The sequence below is a fragment of the Hermetia illucens genome, chromosome 1 (assembly GCF_905115235.1).
Source record: "Hermetia illucens chromosome 1, iHerIll2.2.curated.20191125, whole genome shotgun sequence".
Classification (NCBI taxonomy): domain Eukaryota; kingdom Metazoa; phylum Arthropoda; class Insecta; order Diptera; family Stratiomyidae; genus Hermetia; species Hermetia illucens.
Window position 1 is genome coordinate 190,826,201 of NC_051849.1, and position 23,081 is coordinate 190,849,281.

At 44.5% G+C, this 23,081-nt stretch overlaps 1 protein-coding gene across 1 annotated transcript in view; it reads left to right on the forward strand.

The window, feature by feature from the left end:
* The window catches only part of LOC119657126 (phosphatidylglycerol--prolipoprotein diacylglyceryl transferase), a 41,209-nt gene extending 18,574 nt beyond the window's left edge, over positions 1 to 22,635 (forward strand). Inside the window, exons 3-4 of the mRNA XM_038063894.1 lie at positions 21,979 to 22,139; positions 22,196 to 22,635. Coding sequence (XP_037919822.1) covers positions 21,979 to 22,139; positions 22,196 to 22,534 — 500 coding nt within the window. The 3' untranslated portion in view covers positions 22,535 to 22,635. The remainder of the gene's footprint in view (positions 1 to 21,978; positions 22,140 to 22,195) is intronic.
* The last annotated feature ends 446 nt before the right edge of the window (positions 22,636 to 23,081 follow it).

The following is a 23,081-nucleotide window of genomic DNA, read 5'->3' on the forward strand; positions in this document are numbered from 1 at the left end:
AAGAGAGCAGCCGCTCGTCTAGAGTGCGTTGCCGTTCTTCACGAGCAACAACCTCCCTTGGCTCATCACCCTTGCGCTTGTATATGGCTTGACGCTCCTTAGCAAGAAGGGCAACAGAGATCACTCCCGCGATCACCATCACGGCCGGACACGGCAGGACAGACTGCGTTCAACTCATCAGGAGACGTCACCTGCTAGACGTAGGACCCCCAATATTTGCAATTAGCTTACTTAACGTCGAAACTCCAGCTGAAGCCTTGTTTGCTGCTGTTTTGACTGGCCGAACGATATGGGATGCAGGGTCGGAATTTTTAGTCAGGATGACTACTTCGTTTTTTTTCAGTGCAAGGTTGAAACCATCTGTAGTCATCCATCTGCTTACCCGTCGCATCAATATGCCGAGTCTGCTTTGCGCCTGTTCGACCGTGCGTCCAGCAACAAGAGCCATGACATCGTCTGCATAACCGACTAAGCGCGACTCTTCTGACATGTCGAGTTTAAGTAGACTATCATTGGTAGCGTTCCAGAGGTCCGGCCCTAGGGTGGATCCTTGTGCTACCCCCAACATGACCTCCAACCTCCTCTGACCCTGTAATGTTTCATAGAGCAGGGAGCGGTCCGCAGATAGTCCCTCAATACCCGTAAAAGATAGTTCGGCACGTGGAAAGTATTGTTTAGGGTGCCTAGAATGTCTTTCTATCTTACGGAATTGAAAGCGTTTCTGACGTCAAGTGTTACGAGGAGCTCCACCCGTCGAGTTCGGCGACTATGTGCCCCCACTCGTCGAACAGCATCCAGGACTTGCATGACGACATCAACTGTGGATCTCCCTGCTCTAAAGCCAAACTGCCGTAGAGTTAAACTCCGGCAGCGCGTATCGCTTCGTCGTTGTTGGAATATCAGTTTGCATACCTCTGCTGAAATACCATCGGGTCGTGGCGCCTTCTTGCTTTCATAAAGAGGACTGCCTATTCCAACTCTTTTATAGAGAAATGTGGACAGTCCTCCGTGCTCTCCCCGCCGACGTCATCATCCCATACGGGGTGCGCAGAGAATAGCGTCCTTACAATGCGGTTCATCTGCTCGTCCTTAAGTGAACAGTTTTTCCGCAGAGTCCCGATTTTTCAGGTTACCAGTCTATAACTACGTCCCCACGGGTCCCCATTCACCACGTCGAGCACATCCTGCCAGCAGCGAGCTTTGTTCTTGTTTATTGCGCTGCGGAGTCTCCGGAATTTTACTCCATCATTATGGTACATGCCTCCCGGTCCCTTAGACGTTGTGTTAAGCGGCGGAGCCTGTGACACTCCTTCCGGAGTTCTGCCATATCCACTGTTCACCAATACACAGAAAGTTTGCTACGTCTCGATGCCCTCCTGGGCATGGAGGCTCCGCAGGCCGTCGTTATCAGGTTCATAACTGGATTTACGACAGCTTCGGTTGCAGCGCCATCGCCCCCAGGAGTACCCTCCACCCTCACGTTCACGATAGCGCGAGATAGCGTCCTCCAAAGCATCAAGCCTGTGTCGAAAGTCCGGCATCGTATCATTGGGCGTAAGGTAGACACTAAAAAACGTTATTCCTGAATACCGAATCCAGACAAAGCCGTCCCCTCGACCTTGGTTAAGAACCCTAAGGAGGGTGCCGTCCCGAACAGAGATGGCGGCGATACCTGATATGTCAGGGTGCCATGAAACTGGGTCCTTGTTTTGGTACTGCTCATTGATGAGTACTAAATCAGCTTTGGTCTCCGCAACGAACTGCGCTAGCAACTCGTGAGCGGTTGCACTCCGGTGCATTTTGATTTTTAGGATGCGAATCATGACCGCGTCCTAACTCTTTCCAATTCTGCTATGAAAACTGGATACCGCACCGAGCCCGCAGTGTACGCAACGTTCTCATCAGTCGCGCCACGGTCGCACGCAACTTTCCTTTTCATTACAGGTGTCCGCTTTGTGGCATGTTGTCCTTCTGTCAGGTCCCCGACAGGTTGCAGATGTGTGCCCATAATCCAAACATCTGTAATACTTGGTTGGGGCCGCCCGTATTCATATCTTACACACTACCCAACCAATTCTTATTTTCCCGCTGTTTAGAAGCTTCCTCACGTATTGTTCGGCAACTTCCACTACAGCGAGTTTTTGGCCTTGGGAGTTCGCAGAGGTGATACCAATCTGGGCATTGATTCTCTCCGGACATTCGCGTTCGATGGCCTCTACTACCCCGTTCTTTTCTGTGAGGCAGTCAAGGTCCCGGATTTCCAAAGAACACGTAGGTTCCAGGCTGGAAATCAAAGCTTTTTCTCCCAGAAGCCCCTTGACTGCTTCACAGAGCGTAACTTTATTTATTGTGCTCGGGCCAAGTTCGACTAGGACTCCACCACTCTTAGTTTTACCAATGGAAGACACTTCTGTTCCGATACCTTCGGGTTTGATCTTGTAACGGATTTTACTGAGGACTTCCGCAAAAGCCATGCCTTCCGTCGGCTTAATAAGTAGAATTGCCGGTCTAGTCCTCCTTGGTCTCCCCACCTTTTCTTTTGATGGCCAGTTTTTCGTATCCGCCTTTTAGGCAGAGGGTTTCTGATGACGTGACGTGTTGTTGTCTCTTGCCCCTCTTTGCCTTCTTCTTTTGAGCCCTGGAGAGTACCTGAGTTAAGTGTCCTTCAAATGTTCCTTCCTCCTTCGTTTTTCCCCAGTTCGCTCTGCAATGGGCTGTTTGCGATCTGTTTGGTACTCGCAGTGTTCTCATTTGGAGGTGCGGTTATTTCTGCTTCCCGCGGATTTTCTCTTACTGTCCATGTGCACCTATAATATGAAATCCTGTCAAAGGGCTTCTCCAGCTCCATTAGCCCGTTTTTCACCCCCTTGCTTAAGTTTTTCTGGAGAAATGTCGCAGATCACATGTCTTGTTTCGTTAGATTCCACTGTGCCTCTTTCCGTGTGTAGCACTGCGTAGTAAGTTCTGGGTTCTTGTCTCCGTTGCAGGTGCCGCATCACTTTGCGAGTTCTTCTCTCCATCTGCACGTTCCGATGTCTAGTCGGGTATTTCACCCCTTTTTGCGTTCTTCACTGGGGGCTGGGGCGAGCGGCACATTTTCGTGCTGCGTATAAACGCAGCCAGCTCACTCTCCATTTCCACTATCTCCTCGTTTATTTTGTTTTTGTTCGCCATTTAAGTTGTTTACCAGCGCATCGTGGGCAGTGGACCGGGCGGCAATAGTCAGGAAGGGGTATACCCTCGAGGACAAAACCCCTACCCCAGTTCCCTGAGGCCGAACCTACGATTAGCTGATCCCGGAACTCACGGAGGGATCAGTGCTCACTCGAGACAATGCGGTCTACTAATACCGGTTCAATGCACACTGCCCGACCAGGGTCAGGGAATGCGGCCTACTAATACCGGTGCAATGCACACTGCCCGACCAGGGTCCCAAAGGGGCTGGCTCCTGATACACGCAACAACAACAACTTTGGTGGAGCTAGGCTCACATCAGCACGTCGACGTTGACAAGGATTTGTCGACAACTCCGAGGACTCCCAATGTCTCCCGATGTGTGTATCGGTCATTAGCAGTTCGCTCTTCACCGAGAAACTTTCTCGAGGCTACTACCTAGGACGCAGATATTATGCCAGGGGTCAGGACTACTTGCTCCGGGCACCTCGGGGACGCCACTCGCTGTATCGTAAGCGACCCGTTAAGAATCGTTGACGACCCCTGAGGAACTACCCAGTAAATTAGAGCAGTGCTTGCTGATCATTGTAGTCCCTAATTGATTATTTGCTTCGTTGTCCCAGAAAATGGTAGCCGTAAACTTCAATGCCGGCTTTTCCTCTTTGAATTTTTTTGATGGCCTTTCTCCCTTTTTTATCCACTGCATCGACTTTTGTTTGGACTCCGGATCATATTGATGAATACAAGTTTCATCAACGGTATATAATTTTCTCTTTTAGCTTCCGAAATGCCCCCCCCCCGCGCGCAGGGTATTTTTTTCACCAACGGGAGAGACAAGGTGGGAGGAAAGTTGTTAATTTGAAAGCTCCACTGCCATCAGGTTATTCCTTCTTTGTCAGAAGAAAGACCCTAATGTAATGTGCAACACGTAACTGTGTTATCCGAGAGCTCCCCTTTCTAACGAATACCGTTGCATACATTCTCCAAGGAAAAAATTGTTACTGGCGTCGTCCACCACAACATTTGCAGAGCACTCAGTCTGAGAATCGTGCCTAACTGGTCCTGTGTAGGTAAGACTGAAAACATTCTTTCCCACGTGGAAACTAGATAGGGAAATAACCAATACACCATCTTTCCGGTCCACACAGCGTCTTAAGTTTCCGATAAGCTGCAAAACTCATCCCCTACTTGACTCGTTTTTCGGCTCATTTAGTGAAGATCGTCATTCCTCACTAGCAACCACCCCTCTTTGGTCCTCTTCGTTCTACTTTTAGACAATCTTGTGTATGTTAAGAAGAAGGGCGACGGGAATTTCTCTTACCATCATAGATCCATTGGAACTCTGACAGTTTGACCTGAAGGATGAAATCATCTGAGAACTGGTGGCTTCAAGCCTAATCTGACTTTGCCTGTATTTTTTTACGCTAAGAGTATGACAAAATATTCTTAAGCTTTGTCTATTCTTAACTATTTCAACCAACAACCATATATCCCATCATGGTCACAATTGATTAAAAGCCTTATTTCAGCTGGCACATTGTTAGTTTAATGGAGCATAGTTTACTGCATTGCGTAGATTTTAAGTGAAATTGTATTTTCTTCTAGAAACCTATCAAAACTTTATTTTGTAAGATGTGTTAGCATTCCTGTAGAACATCCTTTCATATTTCTTACATTTTCCCTTCATGTATTCCTGACTGGATCACACTAACCAAGGACCATCAATATTTCAGTCGCCCCTTCCTCTCAACCGTAAAAACAATTTTATTGTGATTTTCTATTCAATTACCCGAAAAGAAACATAAATACTTCAACAATAAACTGTTCTTTTATTGTAACTTTTCAAGTAAAAGTTTTATTCAGTCATAGTTGTTGCTAATTTTCCCCTCCTTCAGTAAAATTCTTCTGCATCAGTACAAGCAACTTTTCCAACTTTTCAGAAATCTTGATTGAAAGTTTTTTCGGTCTTTTTTTCTGCTGATTACTATTTACAATGAAATTTTTTCTGGTGCTTTCAGAGTTGCTATCAGTAAAGTTCTAGTATTTCTTTCTTGAATAGAAGTTTTCGTTTGGTAGTTAACTTATAAGTAAGCTTTTATCTTGAGCTGAAGTTGGTAGAAGGAAATTTCAAATTCATGAGATTCTCCATCTCCAATTCAACTGAGAAAGACTCTCTGAGAGTAAACTTACTCCATCATACTAAAAATAGTGTTTGTAATGGTTTACATTATAACTACGAAACCAACTAATTTTGTCATGGGATCTCACCAGTTTACGAGTATACTTGTTATTGGCAATTACATCTTTACTAACCAATATCTGTGGTAATTGCGAAATTAAAACGTTTTGTCGATTAGTACATTAATTTTGACAAAGGGTAGGAATGGGGGATTATAAAGTGCCCTTTTAAACCAAGGACCCATTCCCATAATCGGCTTTAGCGAATTTGAGAACATTCTCCAAAGGCAGAGAGTGTGCAGATTCTTCATTGAGGAAAACCGTGCCAAGGTGTCTTCGTCTGAGATCTGAGGAGGCCGGGCAACTACATAGAAAGTGCAGGGCCATCGCCTCCTCCTCCTCCTCAAATTGGCTGCATATAGCCGAAACCACCACCCCAATCTTTCCTATATGGTAGTTTAAGAAGCAGTGTCCTGTTACAAGCCCTACCAAGGTTTTCATGTTCCACTTCTTAAGGGACAACAAAAATGCCGCTCTAGGCACTTTTCGTCAGCCCGCAACAGTCCAAATTTCTCCACTCGGCTGCGTGAATCTGACATCTGCGTGACAGTAGATGGTCGGATTCCAAGAGCTGGTTCTGGCCAAGAGCTGATTCCAGACCCTTGGCGAGCCAGTCTGCCAGCCTCCCCGTTACCAGATGTTAGAGTGCCTCGGTACCCACAGCAGGAATGTTTCGTTTAGTCGGCCAAGTTTCAGCAGCACCTGATGACAACTCCACACCAACTGGCTTGATATGTCGTTGCTGCTTAATGCTGATAATGCCGCCCGACTGACGGAACAGATTCGAATGGTGCGACCTGTCCATCTTTGACGCAAACATTCTTCTGCTGCCAATAAAATGACATATATCTTCGCCTAGAATATAGTCATCATTTTTCGGAGTGGTCGGGCCAGTTCTATTATCGGATTCTCCGAGAACACCCCTGTGCCCGATCCACCCTCCATGACTGACCCGTCGGTGAAGATTATTAGGTCTGTAATCTGAAAAGACTCATGGCCATTTGTCAACCATTCTTCTCTCTCGGTAATTACGACAGTGTATGTCTTTTCAAAGACAAATCTGCAAACCATATGATCGGCCGGCATCTGGGCTACCGGATGCTTGTCAAGGCATTTCCAGGTAGACGCATGACCGTTTGATTGGCCGCCTTTCCACGTCCCAATGGTATCGAGTCTATATGCGTCATTAGCTGCTTTCCGTTTCACCTCCAAGTGAATTGGGGTAAATTTAGGATAGCTTCAAGTGCCGCAGTTGGCGTAGTACTCATTGCTCCAGTAATACTTAGGCAACCAAGTCTCTGAATCTGCAGCTTCCTGCTGTTAGCAAAGTTCAGTCTTGGCCACCAGACGATGCGTGCATACATCAAAATGGGTTTTATTATGGATGTATACATCCAGTATATCCGTTTTGGTGAAAGTTCGCAGGTCTTACCTATCGCATTCCTACAGCACCAGAGCAATCTGCAGGATTTCTGATATTGTTCCTGGATCTGATGCTTCCACGTTAACTTGGAGTCGAAATGTACTCCTAAGTACTTGACTGTTTGTGCCAGCTGGATTTCTGCCCCTGCTAAGGTGGGTGGCGTATAGCGTTCACCATAAGTCCATTGCGGAGGCATCAACTGTGGATTTCTTGCAGAGTTGCATTCAAGCGGTCACATACTGTGTCCGCAAACTTGCCGACAATTATTACGGCTAGGTCGCCCGCAAATGCCTGGGCGAAGACTTTTTCGTCCTCCTGGAGCCACAGCAGGGTATCCATTCCCAAGAGCCATAACAGTGGAGAGAGAATCCCTCCCTGTAGGCATCTCTAGCATGCGAAGGATCCAACTGATAAGCAGCGGTTCGATTCCATGCTGTCTTGCCGCATCACAAATTGCCGCGAATGAGGCATAATTGAAGGCACCTTCGATGTCCTTGAAGGCGTATTCTTTTTCGGACATTTACCTTTTCAATTTTTGCCGTGAGTTTATGGTGTGCTGTCTCCATGGATTTGTCTTTCTGGTAGGCGTGTTGCTTATGGTGAAGTGGCCACTTAGGAATGTGTGTATCGCCTTTAAACCGATTTACTAGTCTTTCTAGTCCTTTTAATAGAAAAGACGTTAGACTGATCGGTCGGAAGTTTTTTTCGCCTGTGTAGGTGGGTTTCCCTGGTTTGGGAGTGAATAACACCTTCACATCACGCCATTTAACTGGAATATAAGCCCCTCCCAACTACTGGCCTATGCTGACGATATCGACATCATGGGAAGAACCACCCGAGACGCACAAACTGCCTTCATCCAGATCGAGCAGGCGGCGCGAGATCTTGGGCTGCACATCAATGAAGGCAAGACAAAATATATGGTGGCAGCGTCAGCACCGAAGACGAATCAACCAACAACATCGAACCGCACTGGTCAAACAGGAAGAATAAGGATAGGAGAATACAACTTTGAGACCGTTGACAATTTCTCCTATCTAGGGTCAAAAATCACAACCGATAACAGCTACGATGATGAAATCCGTGCACGGTTGTTGTCAGCCAACAGAGCCTATTTCAGCTTACAAAGACTGTTCCGCTCGAAACGTCTCACTATAGGGTCAAAGCTCTTACTGTACAAGACCATGATCTTGCCTCATCTGCATCTGGACCTGCAGACTTGTATTTATGGAGCGAGTTAAATGCCCATTTTACTCGCTCCAGTGATACTACTTTGCATTCCAGATTCCAGTCTCTCTGTTGAGGGCTGTATGCACCTGTTGGCCCGAGATTAGATTTTGGATGCTGCCTGGGAAGTGCACTTCAAGCAAATGGTTTGCCGTTTCTTGATCGCTTTCTGTGTATCTCCCGTTCTGTAAACCCAGTTTCTGGCTACGTTCTTTAGCCAGAATCCGCTTCAACTTTGAAATTGCCTCAAGAAAGTTAGTCTCTTCGCAAAAGCGTCTCCATGATGATTGTTCAGCCGATCTTATGCTCTTATTTAAACCCTTTTGTGACTTTATATAGCCATTCCAGCTAGCGCCTGAATCACACTTCGGAGCACGATTGATTAGCATCCTTGTCGTTCTCCTGTTTGTCGCCAAATCCGTGTTCCGCCATGGTGTTTTACTCTTTTTTGGCATCTTGAGAGGACAGCTTTCTTCGAAAGCTTCTCTCATGCCAGTTGTGATCATCTGGGTTGTCTTTTCAATTCCAGCAATGGATGCGCTTCCCAGGGATCCTGACTTGGCCGCTCAATTCTATTTTACACATCACCCAATCTGTCTTCCGCGGATTCCAAAATGAAGTGGGTGGAGGTGGACCCATGTCCATTACGAAATCAATGCGTCTGTGATCGGAGAGTGTGATATCGTTTGATACTCTCCACTCTCCGATCAGAGCCGCGATGTCAGGAGATGCCAATTTTATGTCAATGACCTCTCGCCTGATCACGTTGAAAAAAATGGGTTCATTACCCAAATTAAGGACCTACAAATCAGTTCCTACTAGATATTCCATTAGTCTCGATCCTCTTGCATTGATGTTCGAACTTCCCCGACATATGTGGTGAGCGTTGACATCACATCCTGCTATTACCCCCAGACCTCTACTTTTGGCATATTGGATAGCTCTGATGAATGTTCCACTGGGAACGTCTTCTGCGTCATAGGGAAAATATACAGAGCACCATAGTATCTCTTTATCTCCCTGTTGACTTTTTATGGTTAGCTTAGCCGATGTGGCGTCGCCATCACATAGGTCGTTAACCAAATTAGCCTGGAAGTCTTTTGAGAATACCATGCAGGAGCGGGATAGCTCAGTGGTTAGAGCAGTAGGCTGTCGTACGGAAGGTCGCGGTTCAAATCTCACTGGTGACAGTCGAATTTGCATTGTGATTTGACGTCGGATACCAGTTGACTCAGCTGTGAATGAGTACCTGAGTTAAATTAAGGTAATAATCTCGGGCGAGTCCCTAGCCCATAGTAGAACCGGCAGCCCGATTTTTTCAGAACCTTCTTAGCATCGGGTTCGGGAACGTCAATAGTGAAAAAAGTTCCCGGCCTATGGGCTCTCTCTCCTGTTTTGCTACCTAGCAGAAACCAGGTGGAAGCGTTAAGGTTATTCTGCACACCAAGTAGTTCCAGAGCCCCAGCGCCATTCCGCTCTTCTTCTGGAAGCCAGAGGAAGCACTTTTTGAACGATGGAAGCTCAAAGACCCTTTTCAAGGCTAGTCGCGCACCCTCCCACACATCGTTGAGGGAGAAGCAGTATTGTCTGAGCCACTCGTTCGTGTCTTCATCGGCAAAGTTTAGTCGTAATATTTTACGGTATACACCTACCGACTCAAAGCAATGCCATGCGAGGATGCAGTATTTACAGCTAGGAGGAGTTTCCTTCGCAGTCGTGGCTGCAAATGAAGGCCTAGCCGTTGCCGGCGGAGCCCTCTTTGCTGCCTTTTGTGTCGAAGAGTTAGGATCATCCGAGGGCCGCTGCCGCTTCGGTGTCCCCTTAGCCGCAGGTACCCCGAACGTTCTTTTCCCCTCAACCTTGGCAGCTCTTGGGTTGTGCGTTGCCCGGAGACGGTTTGCCCCAAGTGTGTTTGCTCAGCAGGTGGCGCCGATTGGAGCCTGGGGTCAGGAGTGCTGACAAAAAGGTCCTGCTTCGCCTCGTCCGTTAAGGAGTAAGTGGATAATCTGAGTCTAGACTCAGGTTCTCCATCGATGAGCTTAGGGTTGCCCCTTCACTCGAGGTTGGATCCTCACAATTGAGATTTAATTGTGTTTGCTTAACAGGTTTATGTTTTTATTTTTTTGTTCTTTCCATAATTGGCTGCCATGGCCTCAGTTTTATCGGGGAAGGTAGGTCGATCTCGGCAAAGCCCCTTTTTGCCGAGAGAAGGCTAGTTAAAACTGGGGTCGCCTGGTACCGTTCACCGTTTACGGCCACATCTTAACCCCTGTGACCATCCAGCCCTCGGGACACCTTGGCTTGGGCTTTTGATTACCGCTTGGCTTCAGGTGTCACCTCCCGTTTCCTGGAGGATCTCCCTTACTGAGCTCCCTCACCACGACAAGGTGGGTCATCGTCCAGAAAGTTAATAGTATACCTTAAGTTGGTCGTAAAATCATTTGGAGTAATAAAGGTTGAAATACCGAACATAATATTGGAAAGTTTGGTGGAAATTCTACAATTATTAGCGAGAATTAACGAAAATTTAATGGAAGCTAAAACAGCCTATGTAAGACATTATAGTTAATAGTTCGAGACACTTAATGCACATACATCTGGCAGGAACGTAGTAAGAAAAACGAGTGCCAATCGTAAAAATCATCGCCTCTCCCCGCCTGAAATAGCAAAAAAAATCACTTATCTAGGCCGTTGGGAGAAATCCGGTAATTCCTTCTTAAAAACTACTTACCATACATAACATACCATACCATATTATTTACATAAAGTGTTCACCAAACTTCCGGTAAGTTTATAGTCAACCTCGAACTCCCTCGACATCCTTAACAATCACCTGGTATTGGAAAGATATTTAATTAAGCTGAAAGATTTCAACGCGGCTTTTAAAACTGTGTTCCTCTTTGAAGCTTAATGTATCATACAAGATTAAATTTCTAGCCTGTTTTTATGCCAAAAACACTGATTAAAAGTGAGGCAATCTAAAAGCCTCCGGATTTCCTAAATCATCGTTTCCTCCCCAAATACTCAAATATCAAAGGAACTATGTTTGACAAGCTTCTCTACTGGTATTTAATCTAATACCCACCCTAACGTGTTAAAGAAATCCTACTATAGACAGTAATGTATCCTGTCCTGTATTCTACCCCTCTTGAGACAATAGAGACACAAGTCAAACACAGATAAGATACTTATCTGGAGAAGATACTTATGTCTTATAGTTTTCTTTCCGGATATTTCCTCATTCAATTATATTATGAAGTACTATCCACCAGTAATTTAAAATCATTGTTGTTATCCTACAGCCCAAAAGCAATAAAAAAATTAAAAGATACACAAGAAATTCAGTAAGGTGAATAACTCCATGTTTTCATTAAGTGATTCTGGGAATTTCGCGCCAAAGGCGCTACTGATCAACTCCAACCATGACCATTATCGTCCGAATTAACCTGAAATACATGAAAATAGAAATGACGATTAATAAAATCTGACAACATGTGGTTGAATCATCACATTATTCATCACTTTGTATGATGAAAACCTGAGAAGACGAAGATAAATTAGATACATCAGATTTTTACAACAGCAAGTAGCATCATCCATACAAGTTGAAAAAGATATTTTATTAATGGAAAGATTTTTTGATAAGTAGCCGACCGGTAAGCAGGTTTTTCTACTTTATTTCATTGAAGCCCAATCGATTAGAAGACTTTTATGCGATATATTATAATAGTATATCTTTTAATAGTCTGAGATTGATAAACAATTATTCTTCATTGAATATTCATGAGATGTGATTCATATGAAGTGAATGAGATTCTCTACTCATTCCACTATAAATAATTTCTATAATATTTATTGTATACCTAACCAGGATGGACGCTAATGAAGAGAAAGTTTATGAAATTGGGGCTTTGAGAAGTTACCCGTTTAGGAGAATACTCTACCTTGGGAATCAAAAAGGCGGTTAGGTGTGCTAGGAGTAATTGTGGGAACCGATGAGTTCAAAGTAGGTTCTCTTCAACAATCTCGATGATACCAAGGCCATGGTAATGAGTGAGTTGGGATGGCATCGGTACTTGGTCAGGAAGTTGAGGGCGATGTGGGGATTTTGAGAGGATCTGTACAGAATCTGGTTGAAGATATACAAATGTGGGGCGGTCCTCATTTTTGAAGATATTGGAACAGTGGCGGATGACTCTGTGCTCCTGGCGCCAGATTTGTTCTATTTATAGGTTGGACAGGCGTCGGAGCAGAAAAGGAAGGATCGGATATGCGGACAAAACACTTTAACCTTCTGAGGAGTTAAGCTGTTGTATTTGATAATAGGGATGGGGATCTAAGGACACTGGTTGCATGGCCCCCGGTGAACAAGGAAGGGAGAGGCCAGAAAGATCTTATCCTTGTCTTTCCCTGCAGAAAAGGAGTAACGTGCCGAGGTGTGAATATATTTGAACTTGAAATTTCCTCCCATCTAAGAAGCTAAGGAGCAGCTTGCAGAGATTCGGATGGAAGTTTAGGACCCCGGAAAGCTTAGAGGCGAGTCTGAACTGTCATATGGAGTCGAATGCCTTTCTTATATCAAAGAAACAGTCGATTTTCGGAGTCTCCCAATTTAGAGCCAGACGAAGGACCGATTTCGAAATGAGGAGGGCGTGCTCAACCGAGTGTTTAGGCTGGTTGGCGAATTGGTAGTCGGGAGCTGAGTTGTTGGTATCCAAGTTCTCGCTTTCATGGGATTTTCTGGTCCCGTCGAAGATTTCAGCAGAGAAAAATAGGATTGAAAAAGGCCTGCGTCTATCGGGATTGATAGAATTATGGTTTTTCGTGGGTATCAAGACAATGCAAGCACTCTTCCAGTCTCCAAAAAAGTGGGTGTTGCAGAGGCAGTGGTTGATGATTGAGGTAAGGATGCCGGAAATCCTTGAGGCTCTTGAGGACGATGGAAGGCATTTGTCTAGCCTGACTGATTTTGTATTTTTGAATGAGGCTACTGAAACCACAACGGTGTTCGAATCGACGAAATCGATGAGTGAGATGTTTCCCCGGAGTGATTAGAAGAAGGTGCTCGTGTTAGTTTGTCGCAGTAGGAAAAATGGGATGATTGCTAGGGGAGGGAAAAGTGTTTGATTTGGGATGACAGTAATATTATTGCTGATGAGGAAATAGTCAATGTAGGAGTTGGAATCCTTTGTTGAAAGCTGGAGCGCGCCCCGTTCGCCTTATATCGATCCAGAGCGACTGTCTAGCGTACAAATCTGCGCCAATTATGAGGATACAGAGTTTGTGGGGTTAATTAGTACAATATAAATGAATTTTTGGTAGGCTGCGTGGCAAAGGCAGTAGATGGATGCTATGATGACCATGAAGGACGGGGTTTGGAACGAGATTCGGATAATAGAATTGAAAGTATTGGAAGATGCTCGAGACCCCTTGAACTTTCAGATCATTGACCATCTCGTAACAGGAGGAAGTTAATTCAAGCCCTCGGAGAATGACTCTTAATTTTTGACACAGGAGGGTGTAGGTGAAGAATTCTTCTGGGATTTTTTTTTTAAGTTTCCTAACTTTTTGATCAGGTAACAGTTAGGCAAGCCATATATATTTTTTTCCGTCCTGAAAGTTCCGTTATTTTCTACTGCAACGAGTGTAGGAATTTTATCATCGATCAATGTCATTCTCTCGAAGACAAATTAGCGGATTTGCAGGGTGCACTTCCAGTACTGTAGGTATATAAGCGCTACTCTAGGAGGACCATCAGTCTCTGTTAAACCATCGATCTTCGCCTATTCAGCATCGAGATGGAGAGCACTTTCACGTTTGCATTCCTAATTCCGACTCACACTCTGTTGTCCAGCCTCTCAGTGCCTTCAAGCAGTCCAATATGGTGAAGAGGAAAGGTGACTGTTCGTCTGGGGTTCCTTCTTCTCGGTCATCAGCCAGTCAATATGGAAATCTTGCCGTATGAGATGATCTTGAGCTTCACGCCTTCCCAAGCATTACTAATCTTAGCTACTTATGGATTGGCAAAGTTCCTATAGAACTGGTCTTCGTATGCTGTGATGTAATTTCCATGTACCGCCTGGGATGAGTCGAAGCAAGGGATACATTTCTTACTCCCTTTTCTACCAAGAAGATGCTCGATGACCAACTCCAACAGCTTGGCCTCAACGCTGGTTCATACCATCAGCACCAGTTTGACACTAATGCCACTGCCCATTATATTGGTCCACAGCACCCGCCTCATCAAACGAGTAACGATCGGTTGATGATGTTCTCTTGGTTGATCACTATCTACTGAAGTGGTTTCTAATCGGAACCCTTGCAAACTCTATTCCTCTTGCTCGCCTCTCCACTTCTTTATCAGATCAGTTGTATTTGAAAGTGGTAGATTTCACCTTACGCTCGTTTTCAAGCATTTATTATTAAATTCTTTATTAGTTACCTGGTATTTGACGATTTCCTTTTTGTGCTGTTCGTCAACAGTAACAGCCTCCATATCTTTCACAGTATTGTTCTCAATATGGATGGTATCTACCAACTTTAGAACAAGACCCCAGCATAGTTCCGCTTCTTCCTTCCCTTCCGGCTGCTGGCATTCTCATCTGTCTTCGTCCCACAGGAGACCTTCGACGTCAACGCCAATAGCTGGCTCTATGTACCTAGCATCAGCACCTCTCCTTCTTCTATCGTCATCCGTTTAATGAAATTTGAGTCCATAGCTTGGTTCCACGAGTAATCTAGGGAAAAAATCCAACCTGGCTAGCCCGGCTACTAAGGTAAGGGTCTTAATTGAAAGGAATAGTGCCCAAGATACTCAAAATTCTCATTCCAAGGACGAAGCTCCGCTTGGCTATGAATCCTTCGGCATATGCTGTTCACCTTGAGTCCTACTAGCGTCTTCTACAGTGGAAAGAAGAGGTTTCCAAGTTGCTGCTTTAGTTCATCCTCTACCTGATTCACTTACTCCTAAAATATGACCAGCTGCCAAACAGACCCTCGTCGCTTGAATAAACGTACTGCCACTCTTGGCAAACTCAGTTTTGGGGTAGGTTGTGTGATTACAAACAGCTCGAACACCAATAGATAGCAGTGGTGTCTGTTCTAGAATCTAGAATCGTTGTGAAGCGATTTGTTTGGGTTCACACCACCTCGGGTTCATAACAAGGAGATCTACAGTGGATGCTATTATGGAGGTCGTAGATGCGGTTCATCGAGCCGAGGCACATAGCCGCCAATCTCGACGGATAGTGCTCCTCATAACGCTTGATGCCAAAAATGCCTTCAATTCCGTAAGATGGACAGATATGCTAGGCACACTAGAAAACTCATTTCACGTGCCAAGCTATCTCTTGCGGATATTGAAGGATTATCTGAAAGACCCTGCTCTATGAGACGCTAGAGGGCCAAAAGAAGATGGAAATCACATTGGGAGTAGCACAGGGATCCATCCTAGGAGTAGACCTCTGGAACGCTTCCTACGATAGTCTGCTGAGACTCGATATGCCCGAAAAGTCGCACCTGATCGGTTATGCAGACGACGTTACGTCACTTGTTGCCGGACAGACTGTTGAACAGGCACAAAGCGGACTTGGCATATTGATGCGACGGGTAAGCGGATAAATGACTGCTCACAGTTTCAGCCTTGCGCTAGAAAAAACCGTAGTAGTCATCTTGACCAAAAGGGGAATGCGTCCCATATCGATCGGCGAGTTGACTATAGAGTCAAAACCAGCGGTTAAATATCTTGGTTTAATGCTCGACTCGAAGATGAGCTTCTTCGAGCAAATCAAAGCAGCAGCGGACAGGGCTGCAGCTGGAGTTGCGGCCTTGAGTCGGCTAATGGCGAATGTTGGGGGCCCTATATCTACTAGGAGATGTCTCCTTATGGGAACAACGCAGTTGGTTCTACTCTCTGGCCTGATGCCCTTGACAAAGAGGTGCAGCGTAACCGCCTTGCTCAAGTGCAGAGGCGGGGAACTTTGCGAGTGGCGTCTGCTTATCGCACCGTCTCCAAATCGGCTGTGATGGTGATCGCGGGAGTGATCTCCGTTGCCCTCCTTGCCAAGGAGCGCTAAGGTATCTACCGCCGTAAGGGCGAGAACTTAAGAGAGCTGGTTGCCCGTGAAGAACGTCAACGCACCCTTACCGAGTGGCAACTTTCTTGGCAAAAGAGCCAAGGGGCAGATGGACTGCGCGGCTCATCGACAAATTAGACCCGTGGTTGAACAGAACGCACGATGAGATTCATTACTTCCTTAGCCAACTTCTAAGTGGGCATAGAGGTTGTCAGTCTTACCTGCACAGGAAGGCGCGATCTCCTGATTGTGTGTTCTGCAGTGAAGTGACGGATTACGCTGAACACGCCTTTTTCTCCTCCGGGAGGTGGAGCGGCTTTCGTCAGCAGCTTTATGCAGACACAGAGGAACTCTCTCCAGACAACATTGTCAGAGAGATGCTGAAGAGCGCTGGCAGCTGGAATCATATTGTGCATTATGTTCGGGCTCCTCTTATTGCAAAAAAGATTGAATTCGACCGGCGGAGGGATCGGATGGTAAGGGATTCCCCGTACTAACAACTCACTTCCTCCCCATCCCTCCCATTGGTGAAAGGGATTCCCTGGCTTGAAGGCTCCCAAAACCGGGAGAGCGGGAGGGCTAGCCCGAAGTAATGTGTCAAACGGTTCCAGACTAGTTCTCTTATGACAGGAAGTTATTTAGTTGGTAGTCCGATAAAAAACCACCCATGGTGATGTAAACAACGGAAAGTCCTCAGCATATTGAAGAATCTTGATTGTGCTGGGTGTGGGAACGGGTTTAGACATATCCGCAGTAAAAGTGAGAAACAGTTGTGGAGACGACTGAGCCTTTTTGGATCCCAACTAGACTAGGAGAACAATCTCAATCGAATGACCTGTCCAGTTGGTGAACTGGGAACCTATACAGCCATGCCCTCCACAAGTTCATAGTGGATATAATACACAAGCACACGAATGTGTGACGAATATATTATTCTGAAGGAAGTGTAGAAATTTTAAATAAACATAATATACTTGGAAAGGTTAATTCCAATAATTACAAAATACCCTTGCCGGCTATTTCTAATACTTTCTATCTTCTACCGTCCAATCACTAATCACACTATTTCCAATCCAGCCACTCTTCTTTTTTAGCAATGTTACCATAATGAGTTCCACTGAAACATAAAATTAAGTAACTGCAAAGAATCAATTCAAAATAAAAGCTTTCCCTTAACAACTGAATTGAAACCAATTACAACCACAAAATTAAAAAAAAAATATTCAACTGGCAATTGCTGTCCATATGGTATTATAATGAAAGACATTCTTATTCGTTCTTGAAAAATACAATGGCAAATTAGTCAATCAATGGCTTTGCCAATGGGAGATGCAACAATAGTCGTACCTGTGAACTTATCAAAGTTTTTATTCAATTACATATCTGACTCTGCACGTCCAATTACTAACCTTCAATTCAAATGCGAAAGAAAAAGTAATCAATCAATTCAATTGGTTTTCTATGTTTCCGAAGCGTAAAGTTTTAATTAAATATGACTAAGTACATATGGTCATTTTATAGATTCAACAAAAAGTTTTTAGAATAGCAACTCTGCAGGAATGACCATTGCATGGAAGACTCAAGTAATTTAAATTTATGCTTGAATGTGTTAGTTTTTTACTAGAAACTATCTTTATTCTCACAAATTCTAGCAGCAAAAATCATACATAGCTCTATGATGAGAAACTTGGTTGAAGTCAATGCACCTTCCTTTTTTCCTTCGCTTTAAGCGACCAAACCTTCCTTCCTTCGCGTTCTCCTTGCGCACTCCGCTTTCCCAAGTTCCTCCTATATACTTTGCGGAATTCACTGTACACCAGTTTCTACCTGACAATGTTCTGCTGGCTTATGCTGATTTTCAGAGAGTCTTCCAGGCTCTTCTTCTCCCTCCGGGTTCTCAGGTGTTCAACCACATTCAAGACAAAAGGAAGAACCATCCAACCTCAATTAGTGCAGATACTTCCTGTAAACACCATACCCTGACAGGAATTGCGTCAAATAGTAGTTAATCTCGCCGTGTCGTCGCTCACTCGCACTCGCGCACTCCTCAATACGGGGAGTCAAAATGTAAGCCTAGCGACTCCGCTGCGAGTCATCCCACCGTTGCTGCCACTTTTCCAGCAACTTTTCGTAACAAGTAATCTGCGACTGTATCTTTGACCTATAATGTTAGGCATCATCCGCACTAATGATACGCTGGCATTTACCACTTCCTCACAGGCATAGTTCAGGTGTCCCTTGGAATCGATTTTAGCGTTAATCATCACCCCCAGGTATTTGATAACCGACTTCGAAGTGACGATGACGTCACCAACACGAATATTAACAATATTCTTCTTCCTATTGTTGGTAATCAATCAAAGTCAAGCTGAACCTTCTTCAGCCTCGCTTTAATGATACTAATGATTTCGTTAACATAAGCTTCAACGTCTTCGGGTTGTTTCGCGACGATAACCACGACTAGATCATCTGCGAACCCGATTATCATGGCCTCGTTTGGTATGGGAGAACAAGGACCCCATCATGCATCACATTCCACAAGAGATGACCCAACACTGACCCCTGTGGTACTCCTGCTGTAACTGTGTACTGCTTGGTTCCCTCATCCGTATCGTACCAAAGTGTCCTCTGAGGTGATTTTCAAGGAGCTTAGTCAAATAATTAGGGACACCTACTTTTTACCCGCTCCAGACTGAATTAAACGGAGTTTTGACGCCCAACGTCACCATGACACAGCATTTATTAGACAACACCACGTTTCGAACCAGCTTCAAAACAACGTTGGGGGGCTTGTCGAAATCCAAATTGTCGCTCCGAAAGCCCATCCCTATATTCAATGATAGGGAGAAGTCTATTGTAGATGGCCCTTTCGAGCATTTTCCCTACCGTGTCGAAAAGGCAAATTGGGCGATATGATGATGGATGTCTTGGTTCCTTATTCGACTTCGGGAGCAAAACTGGTTTTTGCGTCCTCCACCGAGCGGGAAAAACTTCTTCTACCACGAATGTTTCAAATACGCTAACAAACCAGTAGGGTCTTTTCTTAACAACGTGTATAAGAGCTCTATTGATAACAGCATTCAGACCGGGAGCTTTGTTATCACCAATTCTCCGGTAAATTTGCGTAGACATCCAATGCTTGCTTCTGTTTTTGCACTCCCCATTGTCCGGGGGAAGAGCACCACCCCAAAATTGAGCATAAAATGGGAGCAAGTCAGTTGTGGTGTTCGCCCTCTCATCTTCTTCATAACCACCCTCTACGCTGTTCCCCAGGGACTTTGGGCTGTCTCTCCGCAAAGTTCCTTGAAGCATTCTCGCTTGTTGGTCCACATAGCCTGGTTAAACCTACCTTAGAGGTTCACATATATTTGCCATTTCTAGTTGAAGTCTGGTCTTCCTCTAGATCGTTGGTAGACCCTTCTAGCTCGAAAATATGTGAAAATATGCGACGACTCCTGGTATTCGTAGTTCGACTACCCCAATCCATAGCCCGCACGTTGAAATCACCCGCTATGATCTTGGGATTTCGAGTTCTTACATCCAAGACAAACATAGCTAGTATTTCCTCCAATTCTGTTATCGCTACGCTTGGTGGAAAATAGCAACTATATATGTAGATACCTGCTGTTTTTGCCATGATGAACCCTACTTCTGGAAACTCTATCACTTCTCGACTGGATTGAGTTCCACACGCCCATACTGCCGTCTTGCCAGTTGCATCTGCAGCCCCGCCACCACTCTTTTTGTAGCAACAAGGCTCGCTAATTATATCGGCATTTGACCTTCTCCCCTACATTTTCTGCATCTGCACCCAACCTATGTTTACTTCACAAGCCGCCAGCAGTTTGAACGCTGCTTCAGCCGGTAAACTTATAGGTGCCGTTTTCGTGCTTACGTATACCTTTCTCGGTCCTCCGATTCCGAAATCCTGCAAACTGAGTGGTCCGAACTGCTTTTTGAAGGCCTCGCGGATATCTTCCTTGGTCGTGATGCCATCAATGTTTTTATATTGTATCACATTCTACTACTTTCTGGATCGTACTTGTGCCGCTTCCCTAAGGACGGTTCCACCTTGACGAGGAAATTTTCAGCCGTTTTGTCCAGAGACTTCTTTAGCTCCAGCATAAAATCTCCTTTTTTGGGAGCGTCTGATTCAGAGGATATTGACATATCATTACATACACGAGATGATAATCAATTCAGGCCGTAATCTTCTTTTACGTGGCGCACTTTTTTTTCCCTCCTGGGTTCCTTTTTGGAGGTTTACCTACTTTGGGTCGATTGGAGCCGGCGCCGCTGTTTCCACGATTTTGGTCACTCTGTTTGTCTTTCCATTGGCCGCCTTTTTGCGTCCTACGAAAATCCGAAAGAATCATTCGCGCCCTCTACCGACTAAATCGATCCGGACAAAATTTGGTAGTCAGATGGAAACTCTAAAATCCGACGCATTCAGTGAGTGACATACATTTAAGTGGAAGTGGGAAGTCAAAGTGGGCTTATATGAAATCTAGGCTTCAAAATATGTCCCACTCCGATATCTGCTCAAATAAACTTGACAGGATTATCTTAAGGGGGGTTCCCTTAAGATAATCCTAGGAGTACTAAATTTTGCACCAGCATAGAGGTGTAGAGTATCGCGCAGGCGCATGCTAAATTACATGAAAATCAGGCTATTAGTGTCAAAGTTACAACTTTTCAATTTCGCGCAAATTTACTCCATCATAAATCACGCAAATAAGATGCTGACGTCACAATTAACGAAATTAATTGACATTCGACACTTCTCCCCCGCCCCTTTAAAGGCTTCGTGTAAAACAAAACCTTATTAGAGTCGATTCGATGTCTGTTTGCCAGTCACCCCTTAAATTCGTGCTAGAAGTACAACTATTCTTAACAAGCTTATAGAAAGTGAAACTTCTACATTTTATGTGTATTTCGTGCATTCTAAAACGTATATGTCGTCATCATAACGTCAATACCACAACAAAGTGAGCTCATATGAATAGGGTGTCGCAAGGAAACATTTCGTTTTCGTTTTTTAATCATTTATATATCAATATCAATTACTCGATGCTGACATATGCTAATGAAGCTTTGGAGTAGTGCCTAATTCAGATAGATACATATATTTGTACATTAAATCAGCGGTATTCAATATACATACTGTATATGTACATATAGATGCTTTTGTGTACGAAGTAAATCAGAAGTAAGGCCCAAACACAACAGCGGAATGGCTACGTGCGTGCGGAGTGAAAGAACTGTCAAATGAAGTTCATTACACGGACTTATATGAAGCAATATACAACAAGTCCGATGCGTAATGCGGCACGCAAAAAAATTTCATAAAATTGAACTTTTGTGATGCGTGACAGATAATAGTTTGTTGTAAGTGCACGTCATTTGCAATATGGCGACGCTTTTCTTATTCGGCTGTTATTTTTGAATGTAATTAATTTGAATGAATTCGTTTTGAAAACTACGGAAGGCACTATGTGCGTTGTAAGTGCTAATTATTAATGTCACTTGCATTATTCCCGTCGCTTCCATTCATGAAAATTAAATTTAAGCCGACGGTGTGTGCACAATGGAGTGTGAACAAAAAATTGAAGGAATATTTTGGGGTTTTAGCCATATACAAGTGGAAAACTTTGCGTAGAAAGTTTCTCACATAAAATGAACACAAAACCTTTATACCTGAAGCGCCAGCTTCCGATATTTCAACTTGTTAATATCTGCGAGTATGCCTCAGTTACAGCAGCATGTCTCTGCCTCCTGTTATACCTCCTAATTTTCACATAAAGAATAAATATACTTATTCTCTTTCTTTCTCAATTACAGAAACCGCACCAACCGCTTTGCAGCTTCTTCCCGCTCGAGAAGGTTACATTCCCGTCTATATTCGTACCGGCGACACCCCACTGATTGATATCAACCCAGAACTAGCCGAAGCCTTCCGTGAAACGGAGAACATTCAAACACGGGAAGCCAAAATTGAAGAGGTGTAATGTCTACCATTAATTATAATTTATTTACCTTTATTTCAATGCATTTGCAGGATCAGCCAAGTCAACCAGCGTCTGAAGCGAAGTCCGACGATAAGAAACCGGAAGATCAGAAACCTGAACCAACTGCAGTTGCTAAAAGTAAACGTCAGGCCACTGAGGATCAAGCGCAGGACCCCGCCAAAGCTGCATCACACGAAGACAGCAAAGAAGACCAAAGTAAATCGGAGGAATCGAAAAAGCCAGAAGAGGCAGCCCCAGAGGCGCCGCGGGAAAAACGCGAGTGGGGCACGCAAGTCCCCGATACGCCGACAAAAACATTAGACAGCAAAGCCACTGATGAATCACAATCCGGACATGGTACCAACGATGATGCGAACAAGTCCTTATAAGTTCTCTCTTATCCATTTAGAATGTGTGATTATTTTATTTATGTATATTGATATTGAGCAAATATAAAATGACCGGCAAATAAGGCTGCCTGGAAAGTCTATTCCTTTTGGTTTTTTCTGCATGTTGTCATTCTAAGATAACGTTTCTGCTTCTGAACTTTATAAGATAGTGGAGCCTCTAAAGCATGAAAGGAAATGCTTATACATATGTACCACAAAATTAGAAAGATGAAGTCATTTTAAACCTCTCAGAATAATGTGGAAGACATGCTTTCCACTTCAGTATTAAACCTGGGACCAATGTTTACTGCGTGATCAACCAGAAAGGAGAGTACCGCAACTCCCTTGATGGGAGGAACTGGAAACCTGACTATGACACTGTTACCTAATTATTCCAGAAAACGGGAGAGGAAGCCTTGGCAAAAAGGAGCTTCATCCACAGAAAAGAGGGGACTACAGGCTAAATCTTGCCTGCCAGAGACTACCAGGAAAAGCGGAAGAAAGGACAACTAGTGATGTGAACACAACTGATCTAATACCGGCATGT